Source organism: Nerophis lumbriciformis, linkage group LG11 (assembly GCF_033978685.3).
Source record: "Nerophis lumbriciformis linkage group LG11, RoL_Nlum_v2.1, whole genome shotgun sequence".
NCBI classification, from domain to species: Eukaryota; Metazoa; Chordata; class Actinopteri; order Syngnathiformes; family Syngnathidae; genus Nerophis; species Nerophis lumbriciformis.
In genome coordinates this window covers 21,451,304-21,476,641 of record NC_084558.2, presented here as the reverse complement: position 1 = coordinate 21,476,641, position 25,338 = coordinate 21,451,304, and the positions used below count along the sequence as shown (strand labels likewise).

The window sequence follows — 25,338 nt, the reverse complement described above, 5'->3', positions numbered from 1 at the left end:
TCTGCTTACAATGGAGCCTATAGAAGCCGTACAATTATGCCTACAGAGCCCCTAAAAAAACATCCACACACCTCCATTAGGGTTTTGTATACATGATGTCAGTATGTATGTAATGTAGTAACGGGTAAAATTGTAATATTTAATATTTAACGATTTTGATCATTCTAAGCATATGTGGCGCATTAATTTCCAAAACGCATCAAAACATTTGCTTTTTGTTTCTTCATCACTGATTTCTGCTCACTGCAGACTTTATGAGAGATAACAAACATAATTAAAAAATCACTTAGTGTACAAGGTCTGCTGTCATTGGAATGCCGACAGCAAGGATGAAATATATTCACATTTAGTGATCCTAGCAAACAAAAAGAGCTTTTTGTGTCGTCCTCGCCAGTTTTAGGTCCGAAACGGCTGTCAAAATGTCCCAACTTGTCGGATTATATCCCCAGCCATGAGAGGCATGATTATCTACAATAAATTTGCAGGGAGCAGGGAAGCAAGGAAGCAGCAGACCACTCAATGTAAAAACATAGGCAGGAAGTGATCATGGCACCGCTCTAAATAGTTAGTCTGCGTTAGCGTTTATAATAACAATATCACCAATAATTGATTAATATTCAAGTCAAAAAATGTAAATTGAGTATTGTTGGCACTCTTTGGATGGTTATTTATCTGATTTTATGGACGTAATAGCGGAGCTCCCATCGGCTCCGCTGTAAGCAGACTTGTGTTTACGTTTTATTTCATATTTAGAATGGATTAGAGGGAACAAATCCATCTGTCGTCATGTCTTTCATAATGATTGTGAACGATAGGCAAAATCCCCAAAAAAGTGCAGTATCCCTTTAAAGTAACAGTAGAGTGGAAAAACAAGTTGCCTCTATATTGAATCTATTATCATATATATCTGATGTATGATACCGGAAGACCTACAAAGTTTGTGAGTAAATAGAAATGATCAAAATAGTATCAATCTCACACAGAGATTGCTGAGCCATTTTGAGAGTTAATGATCTAGCCAGTCACGTGATCACATGACGTAGCGATAGGAACCACAGACCAATCCAAATCATGTAGACTTTGTGGGAGCCAATAACGATTACTTTGGGACACATAATTGTCTAGAACCTTATATTGTTGATCCTGAATATAAAGAGGATGATCTACAAGTTTTAGAAGCTCAGCTAAACAAATCCAGCTTTAGTGAAACACTTAGCATTATGTAGCAGTATTGCTAAGTGCTAAACAAGAAATAAAAACATACAAAACGATCGCTTACTGTACGATGTCTGCTCTTATTTCAATGACGACTGATGTCCATAGCTTCCCGTTTATAAAAATCATTATTTTAATCCACATGGCTGCTCACTGCTCCCCTCACCTCCCAGGGGGTGGAACAAGGGGATGGGTTAAATGCAGAGGGTAATTTCACCACACCTATCCAATCCAATCCAATCCAATCCACTATTATTATTTATATAGCACATTTAAACAACAAAAATGTTTCCAAAGTGCTGCACAACAATATTAAAAACAATGTTCAAATATTATCCTTAGCTCCACCAATGACTGAATAAAAACAACAAATAAATAAATATAAAAACAATATAAAAACAATATACAAATAAATATGATTTAAAACGATTTTAAAGAAAAAAAACAACCAATTAAAACAGTAAATAGAAATCAAAATTGATAAAAAACACAGAGGACAACAGAGGACAGAGGACCACACAACTCACGTAGTGTTAAAAGCCAAAGAATAAAAGTGGGTCTTCAGACGAGACTTAAAACACTCCACTGTGGGAGCAGTTCGAACATGGAGGGGCAGGGTGTTCCAGAGCTTAGAGCCGACCACAGAGAAGGCCCTGTCTCCCCTAGATTTAAGTCTGGTCTTGGGCACCACGAGCTGGAGCTGGCTCTCGGACCTCAGAGCGCGCGCAGGAGTGTAAATTTGGATGAGGTCCGGGATATACTGAGGTGCCAGTCCATGTAAAGCTTTAAAAACAAACAGCAAGGTTTTAAAATCAATTCTAAAATGAACAGGGAGCCAGTGCAACTCTGAAGAATTGGGGTTATATGCTCGCGTTTCCTGGCCCCTGTTAAAAGTCGTGCTGCTGTGTTCTGGACTAACTGCAACCGGGAGAGAGCTTTTTGGCTAATGCCAGCATAAAGTGCATTGCAGTAGTCCAGGCGACTTGAAATAAAAGCATGCACAACTTGTTCAAAAAGGTTAAAAGATAAAAACGGTTTTACCTTTACTAAAAGACGAAGATGATAAAAACACGATTTGAAAATGCCATTGACTTGTTTGTCAAGTTTAAAATCGCTGTCTATAGTGACACCACCTAGTGTGTGTGTGACTATCAGTGGTACTTTAAGTTGAACTTTAACTACTGTTTACGACTGCAGTATCTTCTAACATACACTTACACCATGTTTAATCGAGGGTAACATGCTCGCAGCTGATCACCGTCATCGAACTCAAATTATTTGGGATCATCGATCACGGTCATATAATCGCCCAGCCCCACATGCACATCACATTTTGTTACTTATGTCGAAAAGTTATTATTTTCTTTGGACTTTTGACTCTGTGCGCCTTGTCAACTGTTACTTAAAAAACGCTGTGTCTGCTTTTGGGGTCCAGCCAATAACCAGTCGTGCAGTCTTGTATGCATTTTTAAACTCTGACTGAAAAACATATTGTAATCAAATATATTAACGTAAGGAGTTGCTGGTTACAATCAGCGATTTTGCTTTTGTAGAAATAATACCAATCCGATTTTCACTTGAAAATAAAAAAATCCAAAAATCCAACAAAAAATTCTGGAACTAACAAAAAACTAAGAAAGCGGAACATAACAAACTTGGTTTCAGCCTGTGCTAATTCTAATTCAATGTGTGGGGTAGAAAGCAAAAACATATATATATGAAAATGAAGGGGAAAAAATGGAAACAAAGTGAAAGCCAAACTCTGAGATGGAAAAAATTATGTCATCTTATCCGGCCTCTAATCAATGAGAGAGAAGTGCTGAAGGTAGCAGCATTTGTTGGAGGAGACCGCGAGAAGAGGGGACAAATAAATGGAGTGGGAGAGAGGAAAAAGCAAGAGCCGCTGGGTTCAACTAGGGACAAAAGTCTTGTCTCCAAAGCGTGTGTGTGTGTGTAAGTGAGAGTGCAAGAGAGATGTGCTGCTGTAATGAAAAGGAAGCGCAACCACTATCTTCAGTGCTTTGTATTTAAGGCAGTGTCCGCAAGAACATAAATACTTTTTAAATGGTCTATTTTAACCGCAGTTCCAATGCCCATACCTACTTTTATATTCTGGGTGTGTTGTTCTTTATGTGGGCAAACAGGAAAGAGAGTGACCATGGAGCGAAACCCTGTCATCCTGCTTTATATCAAGACAAATCCTACTGTTTTCAACATAGATAATATGAATATGACCCAGGTAGTAATGCAACTTAATAGGGCTGTCAATCTTTCAGCAATGTTCGATTCGATCTGATTCTTGGGGGTAACGATTCGATTTAGAACGATTGTCGATTCAAAATCAATACTTTTTTTAATAACATTGGGAGCCAGTTTTATGATTAACTACATTCCTCCGTAAAACAGATCAACAGCTTTGATCAATTTCTATATTACTTAAAAGAAAACTTGTTTTGTTTAATAAAATGCTTCCCAAACATTTAATAAAGTCAAATACAAATACGGCAACAAGAGAAGTATCCAACACTTCTCTTTTGTAAAATAAATATGTACAGCAGATATGATCATCTACATCAGGGGTGTCAAATGTATGGCCCGAGGGCCGGATCAGGCCCGCAAACAGGTTTTATCCGGTCCGCGGGATGAGTTTGCTAAGTAAAAAAAATAACCTGAAATTTTTGAAGGAAAGAAACAGCTATTCTAAATGTGTCCACTGGATGTCGCAATAGCAATCATTTGTATCTTTGTAGATGATGCTACATATGTACAAAATAAACCACATGATGTTAGTATATCAGTCGAGGAAAATGATCAAACTACATAAATAACATCGTAGTTTGATTTTGATATAATTGTTTTATCTTGATAGATTGAAAATGAACACCAATGAGTTGACTGATGAACATTATCACATAATGTATTCAGAAAATATAAGTAACGACAAATAAAGATAGAATAGAATACTATTAACCAAAACAGGTAATTGAAAAAAACCCATTATGATTTGTACAATTTCAGAATGTGCTTGTTCTATTTTTAAACAAAGAAAACAATCTGAAGTTGTCTTTATTTTTAAGTTATCGTGCCATGATTTTAGCAGTCCGGCCAACTTTGGAGTAGATTGTTCTCCATGTGGCCCCCGATCTAAAATGAATTTGACACCCCTGATCTACATCAACAATATGATTTGTCTGAGTGGCTGGACAGGACAGATTGGAATAATTTTCGATTTTTTTTAATCTATTAAGAATTGTTGCAAATAAGAATCGCAATTAATCTGAAAATCCATGTTTTTTGACACTCCTACAACTTAGTCAAGACGTTTCCGACAAGTGTACCTATTACTTTGGCAGCTACAACGTCAGGACTAAAATAACTCAACCTTATGGATTTTTTTTTATATGTCATCCACTTGTTATTTTGAGGAGTATGTATAAACAAAAAACATGTAAAAGACACAAGTAAGCCAGCAGAGAAAAAATATATCTATATATAAGACTGATTTCTTTGACTAATGTCACAAACGCTACTTTTTGGAAAATTAATACTAGTATGGTTTGGTTATTGCTCTACTATGATTTTCCGGCTGTAAGGATCTAAACCAGTGATTTTCAAACTTTTTCCACCAAGTACCACCTCAGAAAACACTTGGCTCTTCAAGTACCACCATAATGACCAACATTAAAATACAGTAGCATAGTAGGCCTAAGTAGGGCTGGGCGATATATCGAGTTTGTAAGATATATCGATATATTTTTAAACAAGATATGAATTTAGAAAATATCGTAATATCGATATAATTTATTTCACATTAAAATATGTTCGTTGTTCTCCCCCGCTTCACACTCCCTCTCAACATTCCATGGCCTACTAAACCCCTCCCCTTCCTCCTTCCAAGACATGCCTGTACATATAAGAACATCCATGATTGGTTGGTTGTTTACTATGATGAGTCATGATTGGTTGAGATTAGAGCAAAACATTAGGGCCAGGCCAATCAGAGGCAAGATAGGGCGGGCCATCAAACCAGGAAGGGAAATCACAACAGACATCCCAAATGACGACGAGAGTCGTAGAAGAGAAGAGGGATTCAAGCGGGCGATTTATATATTAAAAAAAACTAGTTGAAGATGGCAGAGGGATTCTCTTCCTTAGATTTTTCTTTTAGCGATGTAGACGACGTCCAGGAAACTCACAATGTGTCTACTTGGCCACATTTGGACAAATGTATGCGTCTGGATAAAACATTCATTTGAGTTGTTTACCATGTAAGCCCAAATCAAAACTGTTCTCAAGTTGCCCAGCCGGGCATATTTGGCACGAGAAATGCTGCCAAAAATGTAAGCCGAAATGAGGAAGATCATAGCCGCACAATTAAGTAAAGTCACTTACTTGGCGCTGACCAGAACCGTACATGTCTAACAGTCCATTACATCGTCGACTGGGAATTAAAAAGTGTCTGCCTGCAAATAATTTTTTTATCTGAGTTTGATACATTTTGTATTATTTGCACAGCTATTTTTTTAATGTTACGTAGTAATAATATTTTTCTATTTTATTTATGTTATGTAATTCTGTGCTACTCAAATAGTTTCTTTATATGTATACTTTCACTGAAAAATATTTCGAGATATATATCGAATATCGAGTTTAAGTAAAAATATATCGAGATATACTTTTTCGTCCAGATCGCCCAGCCCTAGGCCTAAGTATTCAAAAACAAGGCAGAGTTGCTTTTTTTTTAATCAAGTAAATTTTATATTTTTGGCCACTGTAACATTACACAGACACAGAAACCCTCAAAAGCAGAAAGACCACTCACTTTCCAAAACATTTGGAAAGTAAGGTACCTGTAAGGTGAGGTACCACTGTATTTGATATACACGATATATTATATATATATACAAAAGTATTTGGCCACCTGCCTTTACTCACATATGAACTTGAAGTGCCATCCTATGGAATTGTCCAAAATGTTTTGGTATCCTGGAGCATTCAAAGTTCCTTTCACTGGAACTAAGGGGCCAAGCCCAACTCCTGAAAAACAATCCCACACCATAATTCCTCCTCTACCAAATTTCACACTCGGCACAATGCAGTCCGAAATGTAGCGTTCTCCTGCCAACCTCCAAACCCAGACTCGTCCATCAGATTGCCAGATGGAAAAGTGTGATTCATCACTCCAGAGAAGGCGTCTCCACTGTTCTAGAGTTCAGTGGTGACGTGCTTTACACCACTGCATCTGACGCTTTGCATTGGACTTGGTGATGTATGGCTTAGATGCTGCTGATCGGCCATGGAAACCCATTCCATGAAGCTCTCTGCGTACTGTACGTGGGTTAATTGGAAGGTCACATGAAGTTTGGAGCTCTGTAGCAACTGACTGTGCAGAAAGTCTTTGCACTATGCGCTTCAGCATCCGCTAACCCCTCTCTGTCAGTTTACGTGGCTTACCACTTGGTGGCTAACTTGCTGTTGTTCCCAAACTCTTCACTTTTCTTATAATGAAGTTGACTTTGGAATATTCAGGAGCGAGGACATTTCACGACTGGATTTGTTGCACAGGTAGCATCCTATGACAGTTCCACACTGGAAATAACTGAGAGTGGCCCATTCTTTCACAAATGTTTGTAGAAACAGTCTATATGCCTAAGTGCTTGATTTTATACACCGGGCCTAGTGAATAGGACACCTGATTCTCATCTTTTGGATGGGTGGCCAAATACTTTTGGCAATATAGTGTAGTTCACCAGTTGTTTGTGGATGGAGAAAACCATGGTTTTACTGTTGCCTACATTATTTATATAATATATTGTGTTGTGTGTGCCCATAATATTTTATATGAACACATTGTTTTTGTTCTGTTCCATTGTCTTCAGGAGTAACTTCAAAACAGCCATGAATTTCCTCAAAGTGTTAGACGCCTTATGAAAAGACAGCAAGGTCACCATCTTTTTGATTCCCTTGCCAGAGCTAAGCAGCCTGCCACAAAACAATTACCATTGCTCTGTTTTGCCCTTTAATTATTTTAATTAAATGTTAATCAAGGCACATTTACCTGTGCAGTGGGGCTGAGGTAGGGTGTAATTAGCAGCTGAGGCACAGAGTTAAAATAGTGAAACTGATGCCTCATGATGAAATGTGAGACAGCAATTCCTTGATCCATTACGTCAGAGTATTACTGTGACAGGGTATTACTAGCCATTAAAGCCGCAACAATTATTAGTGGACATTTTGTCAAATAGCAATTATAAAATTTGAACACAAGCCCAAAATAAAATCCTTACACCCCTCCAAAAGTGGCATAAATGTGTCACGGCCCAGGCGCATGCCAATGCGCACTCATCAATGAGCCCCGCGGAGCGCACCTCGGGACACGCCCATGGCCGCTCATCTCCTGCACGCGTCACTCCGGCGGCAGCAAGCAGCTGCAATCAATCAGCACTCAGCGCACCTGTCAGTGATGAGCTTCCTGGGCTTCTTAAGTCAGTGCAGACCTGCGTTCCGGGCCAGAACGTAGTCATCTGTTGGAGTACAGTAAGCGATCATCGTGCTCTATGCAATCTCGCTCTCTCTCTCTCTGTGTCCTCCACCGTCGTGTTTAATTGGTCTTGTGTCTTCCTTGTCGTCCTTCCTGCAGTCTGCCTTCGTTCCTCGTGACGAGCTGTGCGTCTCGTCTTCCCCAGCGTTCCTTCTGCTTCTCTGATTGCCTCTTGGATCTCGACCTCCCGCTTGGACACAGACCCTCGACGCCTCTCTATAGCCCCCTGACTTCCTGCTTCTCACGGATCTATGAGCCTGCCCTGCCCCTTTTGGACTTGCCTCTCGCTCAACATTACGGTAACACTCAACAGCTAATCTCCACACATAGTCTTACACACACACACTCTTGGATTTTTGTCACACTCCATTTCCCTTGGTTTATTATATCATTGTTATATATATATATATATATATATATATATATATACTAAATCATAGAGTTAAATACCAAGCCGTTGTTGTCTGTGCCATCTACTCCCACCGTACATAACAAAATATACTAAATTGAATACACAATTATTTCAATAAACAGCACTTCTGATGAGGAAGTGGGTTTTTTTGTACCGTACTATTGCATATAATTATGGAATGTAACCTTTTAAAAGCAGCAAACCCCAGTAAAACACAGATTAGCATACACATGCTATACATCAGGGGTCGCCAACCCGTCGACCGTGATCGACCAGTCAAGTTTCAGGATCCTACTGGTCGTTCATGAATATATTACAAAAATAAATACATATTCATATGACATCAGTGACACCCCCGCCCTGAGAGTGACCAACAGACAGCACGCATTTTAACCCCTGAACACGCCCGCTTGCCTCGCCTCTCTCTCTTTAGCCTCAAATCCTGTGGCTCTCTACACCACGACGGCACACTACACCCGTTCGTCTCGCAAACGCGTATGGCATGGCGTGCACAAAAATCATGGAGCTGCAACAATGCATTTTTCGGCTGACAAACAACACATCGGACATTTTCTAGCATCCAACATCAAACAACTCCTTCCTAAACCACGACCATCATTGCTCGCCTGCGACGAGAAGCTAACAAGCCAAATACTAGAGTCCGTGAACATTGCTCCGAAGTACATATTTTGTGTTGATTTGTATATACAAAAGTAAACATTGACATGTGCAAAGGCAGTAATATATAATAAAACAAGGCGGCAGCTAAAGAAGGACTTCCAAGTTTATCACATCTTTGACACACAGGAAAAACTCACCAGGTGAACAGCTGATTCTACTACATCCGGCGCTGATGTAAGACAACCATGTGACTTGCATGCCCATATGTGACCATTAGATGAACACATATAGTACAGTACCAATACTCAGGGGCGCCGAAAAGGGGGGGTAAAGGAGACGGATTCTAGGGGCCCATGATGGAGGGGGGCCCAGAGAGGCCACTAATGATGATGAAATTATAATGCAGAAAAAATAATGACACTGTGTTGGGGGCCCTGTAAAGATTCTTTTCATGGGGCCCAAAATCCCTAGCGGCGCCCCTGCCAATACTGTAGTGGCCTTAAACAGTTAGTTTCTAAAGCAGTGGTGCCCAAAGTGTGGCACAGGGTGAAGTGAAGTGAAGTGAAGTGAATTATATTTATATAGCACTTTTCTCAAGTGACTCAAAGCGCTTTACATTGTGAAACCCAATATCTAAGTTACATTTTTAAACCAGTGTGAGTGGCACTGGGAGCAGGTGGGTAAAGTGTCTTGCCCAAGGACACAACAGCAGTGACTAGGATGGCGGAAGCAGGGATCGAACCTGCAACCCTGAAGTTGCTGGCACGGCCACTCTACCAACCGAGCTATACCGCCCCACAGGGGCCATTTGTGGTCCGTGACTTGTTTGTCATTGGCCCTAGGCCAAACAGCTCAATTTTTGTTTCATCTGACCAAATAACTTTCCTCCAGAAGGTCTTATCTTTGTCCATGTGATGTCAGATGAAACAAAAATTGAACTGTTTAGCCACAATACCCAGCGATATGTTTGGAGGAGAAAAAGTGAGGCATTTAATCCCAAGAACACTATTCCTACCATCAAGCATGGTGGTGGTAGTATTATGCTCTGAGCCTGTTTTGCTGCCAATGGAACTGGTGCTTTAAATGGGACAATGAAAAAGGAGGATTACCTCCAAATTCTTCAGAACAATCTAAAATCATCAGCTCGGTGGTTGGGTCTTGGGCGCAGTTGGGTGTTCCAACAGGACAATGACCCCAAACACACGTCAAAAGTGGTAAAGGAATGGCTATATCAGGCTAGAATGAAGGTTTTAGAATGGCCTTCCCAAAGTCCTGAATTAAACATGTGGACAATGCTGAAGAAATAAGTCCATGTCAGAAAACCAACACATTTATCAAAAGGAGTGGTCAAAAATTCCACCAGAAGCTTGCCAGAAACTTATAGATGGCTACCAAAAGCGCCTCATTGCAGTGAAACTTGCCAAGGGACATGTAACCAAATAAAAACATTGCGGTATGTATACTTTTGACCCAGCAGATTTGGTCACATTTTCAGTAGACCCATAATAAATTCATAAAAGTACCAAACTTAATGAGTGTTTTTTGTGACCAACAAGTATGTGCTCCAATCACTCTATCACAAAAAAAATTTAGTTGTATAAATTATTGGAAACTCAAGACAGCCATGACATTATGTTCTTTACAAGTGTTTGTAAACTTTTAAACGTGACCGTATATATATATATATATATATATATATATATATATATATATATATATATATATATATATATACGGTATATATATTAGGGCTGCAACAACTAATCGATTAAATCGATTAAAATCGATTATAAAAATAGTTGCCGATTAATTTAGTCATCGATTTGTTGGATCTATGCTATGCACATGCGCGAGGCATTTTTTTTATTTATTTTAATTTTTTTGGATATTAAAAAAATATATATATATATATTTTTATAAACCTTTATTTATAAACTGCAACACATGTATACAAATAGCTGAGAAACAATAATCAAAATAAGTATGGTGCCAGTATACTGTTTTTTTCCCCAATAAAATACTGGAAAGGATAGAAATGTAGTTTGTCTCTTGTATCCGATTATTAATCGATTAATCGAAGTAATAATCGACAGATTAATCAATTATCAAATCAATCGTTAGTTGCAGCTCTAATATATATATATATATATATATATATATATATATATATATATATATATGAACATAGTTGATGTAGGGATAGATCTTGCTTTGGTTTTTGGCTGAGACCAGGGATCTTGGGCTCGAGAAAAATTTGGTGACCACAGCTATACATCCAGAAAACTGGCACAACACCTAACCCTAACCCAAACTTTGCACTGTTTGAACATTTAGCAAGTATCATTCCTCTACCGCTGAACCTCACTGAACAAGCAGCTTTGTTTACTCACATTCAGTTGCAAAAATATGTACATGTTCACGTCTTCAGTAACCATTAAAGTCTCCCCTTTACTTTGATACCAACATCATCCGTGAAAACATCGTAAGAGATGTGTTTTCCAGCAAGTTTCACAAGCCCAGGATTTAAGGGGTTCACCTCAAATGACCAGGACAACACAGGACAATGGACTTTAAGCTTGGAAAAGCCTCTTTAAGGATAAACGTTGGTTAAATTATGTTTAACCCAAAGTTTTATTAAATTTTGCGGTGCATTTGCAGAAAGTTGCAGGATAAGATGCTTGCCAAATGTACAATAGAGCTGTTATCAATATTACACACACTAAAATATGGATTTATAATAATCCCATTCAAAGGAGTTACTGCATCACAAATCCTTATATTGAATACTTTCTCATGTTGAACCCTGCGCCAATGCAACTCACCACACAGTGAGTTTGTCATACAGTGGAACTGGCTGTAGTTTTCATTAAAACTGGCAGTCAATGGTACAGTTTTAAGCTTTTACTGTGTTCTGTCACGGTCATGAAGCACAAATCTATCGTTGTCGCCGCTGCTTTCTCTGTGGTGGTGATGCCTCTGCCATCATACTGTGTGAGCAGCCAGGGAGGAAGAGGCAATGTTTACATTAACATTATCATACAAAAGCAGCCCGAGCCTCCCTCTCTGTCACCGGGGGCAACAGTGCCACTGAAGTGCACATCGTGCTTGTTTGTTTATGTGTGTGTGTGTGTGTGTGTGTGTGTGTGATACAGAATGACAGAAACAAAGCTGTTTTTCAAAACTTGGTATTCCACGCACGGTCATGTGCACACACACACACACACACACACACACACACACACACACACACACACACATACTCCACGGATCCTAAACGGCCTGGACTGGATCCTATGTGACTTTTATACCAGTGTTAACTTTGCAGCATGGGGTCGTCGTTATTGACACTTTCCCATCGCTTCCCTGAGTGGTTTGCTCACACAGTTGTGCACTGTCAAGTTAGCTAGAACAAAACAAATGTTAAAAATAATGTCAATTAAATAAAATTACCCGTAAATGGCCTATTAATGCACTCTGGAAGAAACATACCGTACATTCCGGACTACAAGCCGCTACTGTTTTCCTGCACTTTGAACCCTGCGACATATAAAACTGTGCGGCTAATTTAGGGATTTTTCTTCGCTGTCGGCCATAATGCAAATAGTTTAAAAAAACAAAACACGCAAATACACCGAAAAAGAGTTTTATTGTTGGTGCTATAGCGCCATCTTTTGGATAAGTTCGCTCACTGCAGGTGCTGCAGTGTCCTTCCATTTCTAGACGTCCATAGCATTTCTACCAGTAGAGATTCTGCATTCTTCACTCCAAGCAACATTTGTACGTTTTATAATATAACTATAACTGTTTATACTTACTAAACTGTCCCTTGTGCGATGTCTGTAGGAGTGTTTTCATGCATATATGTACGTGCTATCGTAATATAACGACTCTAGTGTCGTTAGCATTTAATCAATCAATCAATCAATCAAAGTTTACTTGTATAGCCCTGTGGGGGGCGTGGTCTGAGGACCTGCAGCGAAGCGGGGTGTGCCAGGACCGGCTTCGAGATCAGCGACAGGTGCGTAGATGACACAGCTGAGAGTGTTTGATTGATCACCTGTCACTCTATTAAAGGCAGCAGTCGGGAAGGAGAGGGAGAGTTGTTGATGGTGAAAGGCGAGAACGAGCACGAACGAGAGTGAGAGCGAGAGGACAGAAAGGACTGAACAAGAACAAAAAGAACATTTATTGCAAAATAAATCATTGTTCGCAAAGATGACCGAGGCTGTCATGTCCGTCATTGGTGGTCCAAGGAACCCGGAGGAGCGAGACCTCCACAAGCCCTTAATCACATATGTCTCAAAGGGCTGCACAAGCCACAACGACATCCTTGGCTCAGATCCCACATCAGGGAAAGAAAAACTTCAACCCAATGGGAGCAACAAGAAACCTTGGAAGGGACCGCAGATGTGTGGATACGGTAATAATGTGTGTCCAGTCCATAGTGGGGCCAGCAGGTGATTGTCTTGCATGTAGACACGTCACCGACTGATGCATAAGGAGCGGTCACCCTGGGTCCCAACTTCAAGCATTAGCTTATTTGCCAAGTCTCTATGTTAATATTATTAACTTCCAATCAATTCCAATGATTGATTGATTGATTGATTGATTGATTGCATTATTTTTGTATTGTTTCTGTTTCACAAATTCCTTAGTAAATTCCCCAAGACGTCACCGTGGAGTTATTCAGTCTGTTTAGCTCATTAGAGAGCAAGTTTCCGCGGCTAATGGGTTCATGGCGATGACTTCCGTTTTGTTGGATCAGCCGTTTTACTGCACCGTTTGGAAACAAAAGGTATGTAAATAAACATTTACAGAATCTTTCTTTGTAAAAAACACATTTTGCAATGTATTTATCTGCGGCTTGCAGTCCTGTGCGGCTAATGTATGGAAAGTGAACAAAAGTAAAATAATTAAAATAAAGTTTCCTTCATTCACATTTTATCAGCCATCACAACGTTTATCTTAACTTGATGGCCTAATTTTTAAATTCAATTTGACCTTCAGTAGGACTTCCCACACGATAGTCAATATTCACAAAACTAAAAAGTACAGTATGCTTACGAATAGGGCAGCACGGTGGCAGAGGGGTTAGTGCGTCTGCCTCACAATACGAAGGTCGTGAGTTCAATCCCGGCCTCGGGAACTTTCTGTGTGGAGTTTGCATGTTCTCCCCGTGACTGAGTGGGTTCCCTCCGGGTACTCCGGTTTCCTCCCACCTCCAAAGACATGCACCTGGGGATAGGTTGAATGGCAACACTAAATTGGCCCTCGTGTGTGAATGTGAGTGTGAATGTTGTCTGTCTATCTGTGTTGGCCCTGTGATGAGGTGGCGACTTGTCCAGAGTGTACGCCGCCTTCCGCCCGAATGCAGCTGAGATAGGCTCCAGCACCCCCCGCGACCCCGAAGGGAATAAGCGGTAGAAAATGGATGGATGGATGGATGGATGCTTACGAATAATACAAAAACTTTATTCTATTTTTTATGCTACGCCTCTGGTTAAGCAGTGTGTTGTGAAAAGGAGTTACGATGCATGGCTTCAACATATGTTGTTTGAGTGCAGTAGAAGCAGCCAATACCTTACAGTTATGTTGATGTCACGATGACTCGCCTGCTGATGGCATCATATAGCTTAAAAAATAAAATGTGTCCTCTTCACTATTGCTCAGGTGTTCACATATTACAATGTGGGACTTGTTAAAACCACACCGCCGGTGAGAAATTTTACTTCCTCACCTAACAAGGGAAAGCATCTGATTGGCTCTACTTCGTGGCTAACTCCCACCCTCTTGACGCTATTAAAGAACCGTGATCGGATATATCGTGAACTTACCCCACACATCTACAAGATGAATTGAAATATGATTGGATTTTCATTTCTGTCAACATTTTCGACTACTTTTCATTCGTCGACACTTGGTGTCTCTTTTTCAGCGGATTTCTCTGCTACTGACGATAATTTTGCCAACTTCTAATATATTATTTTAGTTTAGTAAGGTATGTTTAGTATATTAAAATGTACTTTCTCAACATTAAACATCTGGATTTGAGGGGGCAAGACATTTATTTGAAGGGGCTCTGCCCCCTCTCTACCCTGTTGCCTCTACGTGAAGCCGGCCTCGGGTTACTACTGTATACGCAACGAAAAAACGTGCTGGAGCATGATGGAACAGTGTGTGCACATGAGGCCACCTCCACATTTCTGACTGCCCCCTCTTATATGCCTGCCTAGAACAAGCCCTGGGGTGCATGCACAAAATAAACACAAATACAAAATAATTAAAAAAAGATTCAAAGAAACCATGCCAGTTTTCTAGACTACCACCGCTTATTTCCATTAGTGGCCATTTATATAGGCGGCACATTTGGTCCAAAATTTGCCGGCCTGACATAATATTCCTCCTTTTCCAAAATTCACCTCTGGTGCAAATCATTAACATCTCTGTCCAACTCCCCCACGGCCCGCCACATTTCCGCGGACCAAAACAGAACCCCAATTTGCCACTCTCTGCAGAACAACTATGACCGAGCTGCCAAAATGTGGTATGTATAAAAAAAAGCTGCTGACACCATAACTTGCTGCTGAGAGTGATACAGGTTGTGTATGTCCGAAGAGGCAAGGAGAGCGAGGCATAGACTGATCCCAGGCCAGTGAGGCCACACAGCACAAACTGCTTCCAAATAAGTTGTATTTCATTCCTAAAATTAAAACAGGCCCATATATCTAGATTTAATTAATTGGATTATGTGAAAAATAAAAAGGTGTGTGCATTCATCTTTGTTACTCACGTGATTGACGGGTGAATCAGTGAAGCTTAATAAAACGTACTTGAGGTCCACGATGTCACAGGAGCGTGTCTCTGGACTTGCCATAGTCAGCATCAATCATACAGTTGCACTACAGATTTCGTATGATGATGTAATTGATGATTTTGTATCAAAGAAGGCTAGAAAATTTAAGTTTTAGATTACACTTCACACCTGTTATCAATGTTAATGCCAATTATCAACAGGGTGGAAAACACGGGTTGGAAAATCGGCTACAGTCTGAGCACTAAATTCATATCATTTAAATTATCTGTTGTTTCTCTATGTACACAACTGGTGTGTTATCATAACTGGAAGTGTTCAGATGTTATATATATATATATATATATCCATCCATTTTCTACCGCTTGTCCCGTTCGGGGTCGTGGGGGGTGCTGGAGCCTATCTCAGCTGCATTCGGGCGGAAGGCGGGGTACACCCTGGACAAGTCACCACCTCATCGCAGGGTCAACACAGATAGACATACATATATACTGTATATATACATAATTTGTGTTAGCTTTCTTCAGGGATATTTCAAGGTGGTTATTGGATCCTGTGATGAAGGATTTGTCCAATTTACATTGGCGTTTATATACTGTATTTCATTAACATTTCATACATTTATTTAGTTTTTCTCTGTTCTTGTTTCCTTTTTGTATTTTAGATTATTTGTTTTTTTTAAATACAGATAATATAATGTATTGTTGTGTTGGTGGCAGGGATCTATGAATAGGCGGAATAGATCAAATCCCACTACCTCCAGTGTCGATTGACTTTTGCTGGAGTTTATTTACAAGTTAGAAAACATGAGAAAAAGAAAACTGTGTGTGTGATGGCCTCACATAAGGGTTGTGAATTATAGACACAATTCCAAAGTAAGCGTAGTTCCACTTAAATACCATTATTATATTGTGATAATACATGTCACTTGCGAACTCTAACGTCCCTCCACGTCAAATGTTTTAACATTTTTTCCAGACATAAATAGTGCAAAACCGCTTCAAAGTGAAAAATCCTCACCTACGAATAAACTTTCTTGCAAGAGTCATCACCAGATGACAAACACATGCAACACCTACACATCAAAAGAGGATAAGCTGACCACTAACCGCAAGCTACAGTAGAAAGGGGATTCATATGGACCCATTCGTCACGGTTTACTTGACGCATGAAACGTGACAAATTGTGGGGGTGCATTATCCACTTTAGCCGCCAGATGGCAGTAGAGTGTTGAATATCTTAAAATGTGTTTTGTGGCAATTACAACTTGGACCACAACGTCAGTTGCAATGCAGAGTGGCACTTTCCATCATTTTCAGCAGACTGCAATGCAAAATGATCAACCCCTCCACCTTCTTGTCACGCAAGATCCACCCAAAAATGGAGCAGTATGAATTCCTTTCATATTGTAGAGCTCTTAAAAATGCTAACAAATATTGACAGGAACAATACCAAGTTTAGTATCAGGTTATGGTCGATACTACAGTGGTTAGATGGATATTTTCTTATCAAAAAATCTTGTCATTTTTGTTGTTATTTACAAATTCAGGAAATAAGTCCCTGGACATAGGAGGACTTTAAGGGCACAGTCTGATCTGATTTAAATCGGAGCCAATAGTAGGAAATAATTAGAATATTTCACTGATATTGTTACACAGATATCCTGTGTTTTTGTTTGATTTTAACTGCGATCAAAAAGTTAATCATTAAATGATGTTGATCATTTTCGGGACATTTTAACAGAAGTGTAGATAGAAACATGTTACAACAGAAATAACCAGCTATTAACAGTAAATTGCCAAAAAGATTAATAATGGTTTTGACAAAATAATACAATCGGAAATGTCTGCAGCCAAATTAGGACCCTTTGTAACCCGTTTTAAAATCGGTATTTTATCATTTACAAACCAAATAATATATTATAAAGTTTATCGTTAATGAAGGAGGCCACAATGCATATCACATTATAGATTTTAGGCCATATCGCCCATCTCTACGTGTAACGCAAAGCACGCTTCTTGTCCTAGGCTTGGGCACTACATCGATTTTATTGATAAATTTGAGTTTGTTGTTTGTTGGCCCTGTGATGAGGTGGCGACTTTTCCAGGGTGTACCCCACCTTCCGCCCCAATGCAACTGAGATAGGCTCCAGCACCCCTCGCGACCCCAAAAGGGACACGCGGTAGAAAATGGATGAATGGATGTTTCAGACAATTTTAAAAAATCAAAAATTAATGTTTTTCTCCTCTTGCTCCGACATACTTTTTGTCCTCTTGGGCTTCAGTAGCCCTCGCCCGCCCATTACTTTCTTAGCGGACATTCACAAGCCTAGCAAAACATGGCTAATGCTAATGCTAAGGAGAGCGAAACGTTTGTTCCAAAGAAAAGAAAAGTGTTGTCAGTGCTTTAGATTTGCGGCAACAGGTTTGGAACAAGTGACTGCACGCTGCAAAGTTTCTTTAAAAAAGGCAGCAGCACAACAAACTTGTATTGCCTCCCAGAGGAAGCTCTTGATCTACCGTATTTTTCGGACTATAAGTCGTAGTTTTTTTCATAGTTTGGCCGGGGGTGCGACTTATACTCAGGAGCGACTTATGTGTGAAATTATTAACACATTACCATAAAATATCAAATAATATTATTTAGCTCATTCCCGTAAGAGACTAGACGTATAAGATTTCATGGGATTTAGCGATTAGGAGTGACAGATTGTTTGGTAAACGTATAGCATGTTCTATATGTTATAGTTATTTGAATGACTCTTACCATAATATGTTACGTTAACATACCAGGCACGTTCTCAGTTGGTTATTTATGCGTCATATAACGTACACTTATTCAGCCTGTTGTTCACTATTCTTTATTTATTTTAAATTGCCTTTCAAATGTCTATTCTTGGTGTTGGGTTTTATCAAATAAATTTCCCCCAAAAATGCGATTTATACTCCAGTGCGACTTATATATGTTTTTTTCCTTCTTTATTGTGCAATTTCGGCCGGTGCGACTTATACTCCGGAGCGACTTATTCTCCAAAAAATACGGTAGTTATTTGAAAATGATAGCATAAAAATTACAATTTATATCTGGCCTAAAAAGAACATTATACAAATTAATATTTTTGCTGAGAATAAGATGCATTGTCATTTCAAACTATTAGTTTTGAATCAAATAAAAGCAAAACGTGTTTTCAATTATCTCTGTCATTTGCATTCAAGGGTTTCTTTAAAATTCCACCAGGGAACCTAGGATTCAGAAGGAGCAGTGTGGTTTTCGTTCTGGTCGTGGAACTGTGGACCAGCTTTATACTTTTGGCAGGGTCCTTGAGGGTGCATGGGAGTTTTCCCAACCAGTCTACATTTAATTTGTGGACTTGGAGAAGGCGTTCAACCGTGTCCCTCGGGAAGTCCTGTGGGGAATGCTCAGAGGGTATGGGGTATCGAACTGTCTGATTGTGGCGATCCGCTCCCTGTATGATCAGTGTCAGAGCTTGGTCCGCGTTGCCGGCAGTAAGTCGGACCCGTTTTCAGTGAGGGTTGGACTCCGCCAGGGCTGCCTTTGTTACCGATTCTGTTCATAACTTTTATGGACATCATTTCTAGGCGCAGTCAGGGCGTTGAGGAGATGCGGTTTGGTGGCTGCAGGATTAGGTCTCTGCTTTTTGCAGATGATGTGGTCCTGATGGCTTCATCTGGCCAGGATCTTCAACTCTCACTGGATCGGTTCGCAGCCGAGTGTAAAGCGACTAGGATGAGAATCAGCACTTCCAATCCGAGTCCATGGTTCTCGCCCGGAAAAGGGTGGAGTGCCATCTCAGGGTTGGGGAAGAGATCTTGTCCCAAGTGGAGGAGTTCAAGTACCTCAGAGTCTTGTTCACGAGTGAGGGAAGAGTGGATCGTGAGATCAACAGGCGGATCGGTGCGGCGTCTTCAGTAATGCGGACGCTGTACCGATCTTTTTTGGTAAAGAAGGAGCTGAGCCGGAAGGCAAAGCTCTCAATTTATCGGTCGATCTGCGTTCCCATCCTCACCTATGGTCATGAGCTTTGGGTTATGACCGAAAGGACAAGATCACGGGTACAAGCTGCCGAAATTAGTTTCCTCTGTCGGGTGGCAGGGCTCTCCCTTAGAGATAGGTTGAGAAGCTCTGCCATCCGGGAGGTGCTCGAAGTAAAGCCGCTGCAACTCCACATCGATAGGCGCCAGATGAGGTGGTTCGGGCATCTGGTCAGGATGCCACCCGGACTCCTCCCTGGGGAGGTGTTTAGGGCACGTTAGTCCGGTAGGAGAAGACCCAGGACACGTTGTGGAGAGTATGTCTCTCGGCTGGCCTGGAAATGCCTTGGGATCACCCGGGAGGAGCTGGACAAAGTGGCTGAGTCGAAGGAAGTTTGGGCTTCTCTGCTTAGGCTGCTGCCCCCACGCCCCGACCTTGGATAAGCGAAATAAAATGGATGGATGGATGGGTTTCTTTAAAGACTATGGAAAAAAATCCGAAAAATCGTGAATCTAATTTGTTATAAAAAAATTGAGATTTCATTTTATACATTCATCCATACATTTCCAGCATGCTCTACTCTTAGTAGCCATTAGAATTCAAAGAAAATTCAGCAGGAAATGAATGGTGCTACAGTTAAAATGGCCAGGGATTGGTAAACTGTGGTACGTGTACCACTAGTGGTACGCCGGCCAAAGAATCCCTTAAATAAAGAACAGTGTTGTACTTTCCTATATTCAAATTGTGTGTAATGTTACAGTGGCCACAACTATTAAATATACTGTTAAATAAACATCTGCCTTGTTTTTAATTAACACTTGGGCCTACTATGCTACTGTATTATAATGAGGGTCATTTTGTTGGTACTTGGAAAGCCTAGTTGTTTTTTTGAGCTGGTGAAAAAAGTTTGAGAACCACTGAACTAGGGAATAGACGTCCTCGTGTGTCTTTGCAAACATATCTGCTTTCACACACTTTATTTTTTTTGAGAAATCTATAGCATCTTATTATGGGCACATCTTCTGGGTATCATTTACTTTCTTACTTCAAGCATTACACCGGATTTATGTTGATTCATCAAGAGCAAAGAGTTGGGTGCTTTTTAACTTTCTAAGTTCTATGTTTTGTGTTGTGTGAGGTTCAGCTTCAGAGAGACTTCAGAAAGACAGTCCTCGAGTCAACAAGAAAGGCTTTTCTAACTCGCTGCGGGCTCCACAGTGTACCACCCACCACTACAAAAGATCGCGAGCTGAACTCGCCATATCAATTATCCTAAAACTCGGCTGGCTTCAAAGGTAAGTAGCGCACGAATGAAATCTTTTGATTGAAAAAATTGCATTCAAATCTAGTAATAGTCTCCCTTGTAACTGTGGTGAGAACAATCTCTCCTTTCTTCTCTCCCCGGAGAAACCATCTTTCAGCGGCCAAAACTAAACTTGCTGACATTGCACACATCACAGTTTACACATTGAACACATTGAAATGAAATCGTGTTAAATAGTTGACTTGGAGAACATGTTTAATACGCTAAGTACCTGATCTACAGCATGTGGAAACTATAAACTTGCGTGTACTATTAGTGAGCGTGTAGCGTGCGATCTACTAAGACTGCATACACGGTAATGTTTAACTATCTGCATAAGTGAGGTTTAATATGAGATGGAGCAGAAAGGTCGGTCAACACAATTAGCAATCAACATATTTTTTAATCCAGGAAAATGCCAGATTATAATTTGCTTTACTGGAGAGGATTTTTTATTTTGTGAAAGACAAAGCACAGTAAATTTACAGGGAAACAGGGGGCGAAGGGAAAAGAGTGAAAATATGATAGGTTTCTGGGTAAAATGGGAGGGTTGACATTACCACATTCAGTAAGCCTGATGTGGTAATAGGGCTGAACAATTATTCAAATTTTGATCTCTATTTCGAATTTGGCGCCTCACGATCATAAAAAATTGACAATTACAACAAACGATAATGGATACAAATTCTCTGAGCCTGTAACAATGAAATTAGTGAGTGAGCATACGAGTGAAAAAATGGCACCTTTACTAAAAGTTTGGGATGTCACCATGGTTGCTACTTTTTATTTAACACAACGGTAGGGCAGCACGGTGGAAAAGGGGTTAGTGCATCTGCCTCACAATACGAATGTCCTGAGTAGTCCTGAGTTCAATCCCGGGCTCGGGATCTTTCTGTGTGGAGTTTGCATGTTCTCCCCGTGACTGAGTGGGTTCCCTCCGGGTACTCCGGCTTCCTCCCACCTCCAAAGACATGCACCTGGGAATAGGTTGATTGGCAACACTAAATTGGCCCTCGTGTGTGAATGTGAGTGTGAATGTTGTCTGTCTATCTGTGTTGGCCCTGCGATGAGGTGGCAACTTGTCCAGGGTGTACTCCGCCTTCCGCCCGAATGCAGCTGAGATAGGCTCCAGCAACCCCAAACGGGACAAGCGGTAGAAAAAATGGATGGATGGATGGACAACGCTAGTATGCCTAATCAATAATCACTAAACTCAACAAAAATAGTAAAGCCATATGATTTCGGTGTTTCCGCGGACGGAATGACAGAATTGGCCAATAAAATGGAATCCGCTGTTAAACGCAGAAATTGACATAAATGTAAGTATAATGAAGAAACATTTGTTTGGGAAAATAATGTGTCCGGTAGCGCTCATTTATCCTCGAAACACTCAACCGCCCCGTCCTGAACTAAAGGATGTCTCGAAACGGCCACTTGAAACATCGACTAAACTCCAAAGCTAAAGCAAGAACAATACATACACCCACAACACATCTCGTCTGCTTGTGTTGTTGTGAACGACATCATGGATGTAACATCAATGGTCGCAGTTTAAAGGGCTTTCTTTCTTTCTTTTTTTTAATTTCTTTTTTTATTAAAGCCTCAAGTCGTCTCCTTACTATTTAAGCTCGAAAGACTTCCCCCCTTCACAATAACAGCACAATATCTGGTCTGACTGCACTAACAAAATAAAGGTTTCAAAAAAGTACCTTACTCAAACATAATGTGCTTAAAACACTTATTGATACATTTACAAAATTATTATCTTTTGACTTAATACACTGGTCAAATTTTTCCAAAGGTGTATTAGATCAATAAATGTGATGATTTTATACATTTAATTAACAAACATTTTATGAAATATTTATTATGACAAAAAAAGGTAAAAAATCTAAATAATTAAAACAGAAAAACTGAATTTTGTTGCTTTTTAATGTTTTTTTAATTTGTTGTTTTTACTATATTTTTATGTTTATTTATTACTAATTTATATTTGGTTATTGTTTTAAATTCAATTTAAAATTGAGTTTTGGTGCTACAATAAATACTGAAATTAATGAATAATTGTTATTAATCATGATTTTAATACCAAGAATTGTTGCCATATTTGTCCTGCATTACATGGTTACTCTTCCTATGTCACGACTCAGTGAGCAAACATTAAATCTGTATTTTTGTCTGATTTACTCTTATTCCACAGGTTGACACATACATACATATATATATATATATATATATATATATATATATATATATATATATATACACATATATATATATATATATATACATTTACTTGAAAAGCAGTGTTTACCAAAAAAGTTATTTATTATTTACCAAATTACTCCTTAAAAATGTTATTAGTTATTAGGGTAAGTAAGTAATTTATTACTTTAAAAAAATGCAAGTGTGTGCTCAAACCCAAGTGTTAAATAATACGAAAAATATAAATTTTACCTTGCACCATCAACATAGATATCTGCTGTCAATCAATACCTCAATGGTTATTCCCATTAATAGACTCTTTGGGTGATGGTTCATGTTGATATTCAAGTAGGTTTACAGTGGACACTCACCGATACCGTGTTGACTGTGAGGGTAGGGGCGTTGCTGTCACTCCCAGGCTGTTCGCTTTGCGTATGTGTCGGCGTGTACAGTGTTAGGGTGTGTTCCGCCACCGTGTTTGGTCCTGTGAAGTCAGCTGGTGGGTGAGTGTGGGCTGTGGCGTACTCGGCAGGTATCCCATTCTGTGGGGGATGAGCGTACTGGGCTGGTGGAAAGGGCTGAGCCATTGCTTCAGGGGGAGCTGGGGCCTCTTGGTTACCCTGCAGAGAAAGAGAAAGGGGGACTCGAATTAGAAATAACTACAACAATACCAAGGCTGTCAAAGTTAACGCCTTAACAAATGCGATTAATCACAAAAAATGTTGCATTGATCATGTAAAAACGCAGATTAATCACACAGTTTGTTTTGACCACACATGCGCGAGTTGTTGAAAGGCCAGTAGTAAGGTCAATGTATGTGAGATATATGTGCAAAGATGAGTTAGGTGTATTTACTGACAAATTTCACTTCAAAATATACCCAGATGCAACTTTAGATGACACTGTTACCAAGTTTGCATTCAAGTAAGACATTTAAAAAATGTATGAGGGTTTGGGGGTAAGGGTTGAAGTTAGGTTATATAGGGTGTTAGTTAGGTAGGGACGTATATCGATACCAATATCAATATTCCTTATCAATAGCGGTATTCATCAGTACTCTTATGGTACTAAAAACAACGTTATAAGTAAGGATGTGAAAACAATTCATTTTTTATGACCATTTTTTTTACAACAGGAGGTTGTACACCCAACATCATGTAACATCTCACAGCAGGGAAGTATTTTATCAGCATCTGCTTTTTACGTCTTAAACATTTCAACTATTGTATGTTGGCAGTGCAAGGTGCAATGCAGTTTTAATGTCAACATCTTATAAAGACTGACAGATCCGTCACTGTGTTTCTATTCATTATAATTACACTCACGGGTAATTGCAGTGGTGCGCCTAACATGAATCATGATCATAAATGAATAAAAGGTCATTATTTTTCATCTACTTTCCATACATATATAAAAGTATTAATCATATTAATCATCATGTTAAAGCTAGCTTGTTGCTAGCGACGGAGAACTTCTAAGTCAATATTAGTGGCGTAAACAAACGGAGGACATTCAGTTGATAGACAGTTGTGATAGCCAATCAACTCACGAGTTGTTGACAGTAGCCCATCGAGGTAGCCTTATGTTAAACGTGACTGTGATTGGATGCTCACTTGTCATTCCCAAGTGAGTATCCAATCACAAGTGTTGATTTGCAAATGCAGGAAGTGTCACCGGAGCCATACCCGGCGAGCAGTTAAATCCCCGGTACTCACTTTTTTAACCCACAAAGAAGGAGAGCAAAACGTTGATTAGGTGGAAGATATATATATGCGAGGCTATTTTCAAGAAACATATTTAAAGAGAAACGAAATCTCGTGAGACGAGGTCGGCCGACTTTGGAAGCTATGGTTTGCCCGCCACTTTCGCTCGAATCAACCAACTACGAGTGGTACCACTGGCTTATACGGCGTCGGATGGGTGCTACAAATTGTGAGTTCAAATATTGTATTTCTTTATTTTTTCACGTTTATTATGTTTGGTTTTGTTTTACCATTATTTTAACTTTAACAGTACCACACCAAGAAGAAGAAAAACTGATGTGACGTTTTATGCATTAAAAAAATTTAAACTCAAATGTTATGAATGACACATATACTGAAATATATTTAGGATGTAATTCTACATTTCTTAATCATTTTGATGATTGCTTGTAGCTAACAAAAAACCCAAATTTAGTATCTCATAACATTTGTGTCAAAATGTTCAGTATTTGGTCACACTCTATTTATCAGAAG

At 39.6% G+C, this 25,338-nt stretch overlaps 1 protein-coding gene across 1 annotated transcript in view; it reads right to left on the bottom strand.

The window, feature by feature from the left end:
- rbfox3a (RNA binding fox-1 homolog 3a) overlaps positions 1 to 25,338 on the bottom strand; it is a 1,142,209-nt gene that overhangs the window by 167,092 nt on the left and 949,779 nt on the right. Inside the window, exon 5 of the mRNA XM_061967072.1 lies at positions 23,473 to 23,721. Coding sequence (XP_061823056.1) covers positions 23,473 to 23,721 — 249 coding nt within the window. The remainder of the gene's footprint in view (positions 1 to 23,472; positions 23,722 to 25,338) is intronic.